This window comes from Triticum aestivum, chromosome 6B (assembly GCF_018294505.1).
Source record: "Triticum aestivum cultivar Chinese Spring chromosome 6B, IWGSC CS RefSeq v2.1, whole genome shotgun sequence".
Classification (NCBI taxonomy): domain Eukaryota; kingdom Viridiplantae; phylum Streptophyta; class Magnoliopsida; order Poales; family Poaceae; genus Triticum; species Triticum aestivum.
Window position 1 is genome coordinate 710,600,360 of NC_057810.1, and position 7,392 is coordinate 710,607,751.

Consider the following 7,392-nt stretch of genomic DNA (forward strand, 5'->3'; position numbering starts at 1 on the left):
AATCAAGTATATGCCATATCCATATTACTTGCTCACCTAATATAAGTGATCAAGTAATATGGATATGGCATATATAATTTGATCACTTAGCTATAGGATCCATGCATGCATCCCAGTTGAAACTAATATGCGGTACTTTCACCTAATAATTTAACAACTCATTATAATGTAAAAATAATCTCTAAATTAAATTGAAAACACAAACTAAAGGAAAAATAAAAAATAAGACCAAAACAGCCCAAACATTTAGTACCGGTTGGTGTTACCAACCGGTACTAAAGGTCTCCCGCCACCCGGTCCCGGCTCGTGCCACGTAGTGGCACTTTAGTGGCGGTTCGTGCAGAACCGGTACTAAAGGGGGAGACCTTTAGTCCCCACCCTTTAGTGCCGGTTGCAGAACCGACACTAAAGCCCCTTACGAACCGGGGCTATAGCCCGGTTCTGCACTAGTGAGTTGTATCTAAACGCACATTTATGTATATAAGATAGCTTAAGATATAGTGCATTGGGAGTGCCCTAAGGAAGTTCTGACCCTGCTTGACGTGGTGCAATGCACAGTCTAATCCTTGGACTGAGTGCCAGTATGTTGCATTTTCGCTTGCGTGCGTTTTTTCATAGTATATCGTGAGTCTCGTGGTCCTTGGGAGATATATAGGATGAATCTTGGATTTTCTTTTGAATGACCTCTGCCTAGATCTACTGTGTTTCAGTTAGGCGTATGCACGCATGTGTGCGGCATTGTCATATACTCTCTCCGTTCCTAAATATAAGTCTTTTTAGACATTTCAAATAGACTACAACATACGGATGTATGTAGACATAATTTAGAGTATAGATTCACTCATTTTGCTCCGTATGTAGTCACTTGTTGTAACCTCAAAAAAGACTTATATTTGGGAACGGAGGGAGTATGAAGTAATGTACAAAGATAAGTATCACACATTCGCACCCTTTATTCTGAAAAACAGAACACGTTCACACTATTAGATACTAATATAATTGTCCCAATAAGCGCAGTGGTGGCATAATTTTTGTAGACGTATAGGGTACATGATCCCGGCCATTCAATCTGCATCCAAAGGCTCAAAGTGATAGAGGTGGTGTAGCTGCATCGGAGGAGGGGAAATTAACACTGATTGAGGTTAGCGTGGATAACTCACTCATTTGGTTATATATATACAATTCCAAAGTATGTACTAATTAGTTTTATTTGCTAAAGTACCAATTGGTTTTATTTGCTAATTCTACGCTCACACCAAGTCAAAACATTGGTACAAGCGTACCTAGCTCGCCATCACTACCCCATCTCAGGACACAGGTGTAGATGCAAATAGTTGATGGATCAAATCATCTTGCAGTCTTCCCTAGAACTGGACCCCTATTAGCCCCATAAAAAACATCAAATCAACACATGAACCAGCAAATTGCATGGTGATAAATGGCTAAGTCCAAGGTTGGAGTTGGATGACCCTTGAAGCTAGGGGAGGAGCCATGCATGGAGATGGCAAGTGCTCTACTTGCTGGTCCCTGGCCAAGTAAAAGAATTAGACCCTCCCCTTGGCCCTGGTGACAACTGTCAATTGTCATGTAAGATTAATTACTGCCTTAGTTAATTAGTTACAAGATAATTATCACCGCCACCAATGGGTTAGGACCACAGAGATTAAGTAGAGTTAATTGTGCATAGTTCGTGTGCTAATCCCCCTCACTTTCTGCATGGCACATGCACTTTGTTCCCTACACATAGGGTGGTTAAGATGGACATGCCTCTGCCATTGCGCCACCCCAGACTAGTTGGCACTGTACTTTTTTGGCAAAGTTGGCACTGTGTACTTATGGTATGATTTGTTAAAGCCTTTGCCTATCCTTTTTTCTCGAAGGCTTTGGTGCCTTTCCTGTATCTATTATACTTAAATTCAGAAAGAAGTTTACAAATTCAACCTTTTGAGCGTTTCACGTGAATGGGGTGATTATAGTATATGTACAACATACTGATTGTCACAAGCTGTCCATTCTGGTACGATCTTCACTTATTTTCAGAGTGTTGATGCATTGACATAAACCACATCTTCATGGGGTGGTGGTACAAGTCCTGATCCTCACATTTACACACATGCGATGCGCCACTAGGATTTACGAACCCCTCATCATCCTTTTAATTGTAAAGAAGAGAAGTCTCACACCCTCATGTTTAGGTAAAAACACAAGTACAAGTAGGAGGCAAAAAATAGGAGGGCCATTGTATCAAAAAAAAAGTAGGAGGCAAAAAATGACCCTAGACCCTAGTCGGGCCATTGACCGGTGGCCACCCCTTTCCACATTAGGGCTGGGCTCCCCATGTCCTGCATGCCTCCTCCACAGTCCACACACCAACTCAGCCGTCCACATGCACGTACGGTGATGGTGAGACATACCATGCTACCCAAATCATCACCACTTACGTCTGTACCTCCTTGTGTGTGTATATATTCTTCTCCTCTTTACACCTGTTGCACAGACACTACACTACACTACCCAGCTCTCAGTACTCAGTTACATGCACTGCACTTCCTCTCACTCGGATCTCTTCTTCGGTTCTTCTCCTTCCTCCGGCCGCCGGCATGGTAGGCAGCAAGACGCACCACCACGCCTCCTCCTCCCTCCTGCCGGAGGAGCTCAAGCTCTTGCAGAATGCCAGGTGCTCCCCTGACGACGGCAACGGCGCCCATAATGGCGGAGGAGGAGGACGGAGCGCGCTCGGGCAGTGGAAGTGCCGGCTGCTGGACTCCCTCCGGCCCCGGCGCCCGCGCTGCGTCGTGTGCCTCCAGGTGCAGCACGTCACCGGCATGCCCCCCGCCGCCGAGGGCCGCGGCGTGGTGGTCGGGTGGAGGAGCAAGGGCGGCGAGGGCGAGCACACGGCGCCCGCGCGGGTGTCGCGCGGCGGCGCGGCCGCGTTCGACGAGGTGTTCCTGCACTACTTCACCGCCGGCGGCTCCACGCTGCGGAGCTTCACCGTGTGGGCGGTGCTCGTGGACGAGGGCTCGGCTCCTGGGGGCGGGGACATCGGCGCGTTCCCGGTGGACCTCGCCGAGGCCGCCGCGGCCGAGAGCTCGCACCCGCAGTTCGGCGGCAAGGCGCTCAGCTTCCCGCTCGGCGGGGCGGCCGCCGGCGCCGTGCTCACGGTGAGCGTCTACTGCAGAGTGATGGAGCAGGAGGAGATCCATGGCGCCAACGGTACGTTAACGGGTGCATGCATGTGGTAAACAAATTCTAAAGAAACGTTTCCATCGAGATCCAATCATCCAAATCAGTAGCAATCTTCTATTGACCTAGCTAGCTAGCTTGTAGCCTCCATCGGAGAAGTAAAGAAACCCTAGCTAGCGTCCTCACTCATCGCTGCTTGATGTGACCTGTTAATTTAGCCGATCGAGCACTTGCATTTTAATTGTACCAAGTGTATACGGTGCACGTTTAACATGCATCGGTACGTGGCAGGGCATGCGCGGGAGAGGAAGAACAAGGGCAAGAGCGCGTCGTACGCGTCGTGCCTGCCGGACCTGAGCTGCCTCCGTACCCGTCCGCCGGCGGCGGCGGGGGCGCCGCGGCGGGCGACGTCGCTGCGGTCGGAGCGGGGCGGGTTCATCACGATCGAGAACTCGGTGGCGGAGATGGAGGAGGAGGAGGGGTTCATCACGATGGAGAAGGGCACGGTGTCGTCGCGGTCTAGGCGGGCGGCGCTGGCGCTGGAGGCGCTGGCGGCAGCGGAGGAGGAGGAGGCGGAGGACGAGAAGCCGTGCCTGTTCATGGAGCTGTCGTCGTCGTCGGGGGAGGCGTCGGCGCTGGAGGTGGAGGGGGTGGAGGAGGAGTTCCTGGCGATGCTGGAGGACAAGTACTGGGCGGAGATGGCGCGGAGCAAGGAGATCGAGAAGGGGCTGAGCGTGAGCCTGGACGCCGGGCTGGACCTGGGGCTGGACCTGGACGCGCTGATCCGGGAGGCCGAGACGGAGCTGGCCCGGGCGGAGCAGGCGTGGAGGAGCAAGGTCGGCGCCGCCATCGTCGAGGAGGAGGAGTACAAGGAGCTGCTCCGGCGGTGGGGCAGCGGCGCCGCCAGGGACCGGGACCGGGACCGGGAGCACCTCGCCACCTCCAACTCCGGCTGCTCCTGGGGCTTCGGCTTCGGCAGCCCCATCTAATCCAATCAACAGAACACCATATATACTTACTCCCTCCGTTTTTATTTACTCTACATATTAGAGTTGACTGAAATCAAACTTTGTAAAGTTTGACCAAGTTTATAGAAAACAATATAGACATTTATCATGATAAATCTATACGATGTGAAAGTACGTTCAATAATAAATCTAATGTTGTTGATTTGTTATTGTATATTTTAATATTTTTGTTTATAAACTTGGTCAAAGTTTGTAAAGCTTGACTTTGACCAAAACTAATATGCGAACTAAATAAAAACGGAGTGAGTACTATATATTGTCACATCGCCCATGTAATCCATGCAAGCATTGGGTCATTGAGCCTAAGTAGTGTGTTAAATATTAGTAGTACTCAGTACGATTTGCTTTTGTAATATTGCAAAGAGGAAAGAAACATGAACCAATCAGAGGGCTGCTCCTGTCTTCATGTGACCGAGCGCAGCGCAAACCTGGCAACACCGAGACGCCCTGTGGATTTTGCATGTACTGCGTGCGATGGTACAGTGCTGCATCCTTGGGAGCAAAGCAAAGCAAAGCAAAGGGAGAGCAACAACTAGCCCGCATGTACGGCCGCATACGAGGCGACCGGCCCGGTGCAAAGGAATGTCTCGAATGAATGATGGCAAATAGTTGGGTAAAGCGGAGTGAGAGCGTGGGGATCGGCGACCAGGGAGGGCGGCCGGTCCCCACAGCCACATTGCGCCACGGCCTCATTTCATGCCTCAAATTACACAGAATTGCCCACAGTTTCCATCATCAATCAGGTACTAGTGGTCGATCTGCAGGTCCCAACTGAATAATCATTGCTGAGAGTGTGAGGTGAAGCAGAATATCATTCATTCGGGCGAATTCCGAACCACCCGGGGAGGGAGTACTATATATTGTCACATCGCCCATGTAATTCATGCAAGCATTGGGTCATTGAGCCTAGGTAGTAGTGTGTTAAACATTACTAGTACTCAGTACGATTTGCTTTTGTAATATTGCAAAGAGGAAAGAAACATGAACCAATCAGAGGGCTGCTCCTGTCTTGGTTCATGTGACCGAGCGCAGCGCAAACCTGGCAACACCGAGACACCCTGTGGATTTTGCATGTACTGCGTGCGATGGTACAGTGCTGCATCCTTGGGAGCAAAGCAAAGGGAGAGCAACAACTAGCCCGCATGTACGGCCGCATACGAGGCGACCGGCCCGGTGCAAAGGAATGTCTCGAACGAATGATGGCAAATAGTTGGGTAAAGCGGAGTGAGAGCGTGGGGATCGGCGACCAGGTAGGGCGGCCGGTCCCCACAGCCACATTGCGCCACGGCCTCATTTCATGCCTCAAATTACACAGAATTGCCCACAGTTTCCATCATCAATCAGGTACTGGTGGTGGATCTGCAGGTCCCAACTGAATAATCATTGCTGAGAGTGTGAGGCGAAGCAGAATATCATTCATTCGGGCGAATTCCGAACCACCCGGGGAGGGAGTACTATATATTGTCACATCGCCCATGTAATTCATGCAAGCATTGGGTCATTGAGCCTAGGTAGTAGTGTGTTAAACATTACTAGTACTCAGTACGATTTGCTTTTGTAATATTGCAAAGAGGGAAGAAACATGAACCAATCAGAGGGCTGCTCCTGTCTTGGTTCATGTGACCGAGCGCAGCGCAAACCTGGCAACACCGAGACGCCCTGTGGATTTTGCATGTACTACGTGTGATGGTACGGTGCTGCATCCTTGGGAGCAAAGCAAAGCAAAGCAAAGGGAGAGCAACAACTAGCCCGCATGTACGGCCGCATACGAGGCGACCGGCTCGGTGCAAAGGAATGTCTCGAATGAATGATGGCAAATAGTTGGGTAAAGCGGAGTGAGAGCGTGGGGATCGGCGACCAGGGAGGGCGGCCGGTCCCCACAGCCACATTGCGCCACGGCCTCATTTCATGCCTCAAATTACACAGAATTGCCCACAGTTTCCATCATCAATCAGGTACTGGTGGTCGATCTGCAGGTCCCAACTGAATAATCATTGCTGAGAGTGTGAGGCGAAGCAGAATATCATTCATTCAGGCGAATTCCGAACCACCCGGGGAGGGAGTACTATATATTGTCACATCGCCCATGTAATCCATGCAAGCATTGGGTCATTGAGCCTAGGTAGTAGTGTGTTAAACATTACTAGTACTCAGTACGATTTGCTTTTGTAATATAGCAAAGAGGAAAGAAACATGAACCAATCAGAGGGCTGCTCCTGTCTTGGTTCATGTGACCGAGCGCAGCGCAAACCTGGCAACACCGAGACGCCCTGTGGATTTTGCATGTACTGCGTGCGATGGTACAGTGCTGCATCCTTGGGAGCAAAGCAAAGCAAAGCAAAGGGAGAGCAACAACTAGCCCGCATGTACGGCCGCATACGAGGCGACCGGCCCGGTGCAAAGGAATGTCTCGAACGAATGATGGCAAATAGTTGGGTAAAGCGGAGTGAGAGCGTGGGGATCGGCGACCAGGGAGGGCGGCCGGTCCCCACAGCCACATTGCGCCACGGCCTCATTTCATGCCTCAAATTACACAGAATTGCCCACAGTTTTCATCATCAATCAGGTACTGGTGGTCGATCTGCAGGTCCCAACTGAATAATCATTGCTGAGAGTGTGAGGCGAAGCAGAATATCATTCATTCGTGCGAATTCCGAACCACCCGGGGAGGGAGTACTATATATTGTCACAATCCATGCAAGCATTGGGTCATTGAGCCTAGGTAGTAGTGTGTTAAACATTACTAGTACTCAGTACGATTTGCTTTTGTAATATTGCAAAGAGGAAAGAAACATGAACCAATCAGAGGGCTGCTCCTGTCTTCATGTGACCGAGCACAGCGCAAACCTGGCAACACCGAGACGCCCTGTGGATTTTGCATGTACTGCGTGCGATGGTACAGTGCTGCATCCTTGGGAGCAAAGCAAAGAGAGAGCAACAACTAGCCCGCATGTACGGCCGCATACGAGGCGACCGGCCCGGTGCAAAGGAATGTCTCGAACGAATGATGGCAAACAGTTGGGTAAAGCGGAGTGAGAGCGTGGGGATCGGCGACCAGGGAGGGCGGCCGGCACGGCCTCATTTCATGCCTCAAATTATACAGAATTGCCCACAGTTTCCATCATCAATCAGGTACTAGTGGTCGATCTGCAGGTCCCAACTGAATAATCATTGCTGAGTG

At 50.5% G+C, this 7,392-nt stretch overlaps 1 protein-coding gene across 1 annotated transcript; it reads left to right on the top strand.

Moving 5' to 3' along the window:
• Window positions 1-2,496: 2,496 nt before the first annotated feature.
• LOC123135073 (uncharacterized) lies at window positions 2,497-4,320 on the top strand. The gene is made up of 2 exons (XM_044554193.1): window positions 2,497-3,213; window positions 3,475-4,320. Exons 1-2 carry the CDS (start codon window positions 2,601-2,603, stop codon window positions 4,170-4,172), a joined length of 1,311 nt encoding a protein of 436 aa, XP_044410128.1. The 5' UTR covers window positions 2,497-2,600; the 3' UTR covers window positions 4,173-4,320.
• The last annotated feature ends 3,072 nt before the right edge of the window (window positions 4,321-7,392 follow it).

Bases quoted from the DNA above. Each gene is read 5' to 3' on its own strand.
- LOC123135073 (XM_044554193.1), top strand. From the start codon at position 2,601: ATGGTAGGCAGCAAGACGCACCACCACGCCTCCTCCTCCCTCCTGCCG. The intron at 3,214-3,474 runs GTACGTTAACGG...GGTACGTGGCAG, and splicing joins GGAGATCCATGGCGCCAACG to GGCATGCGCGGGAGAGGAAG.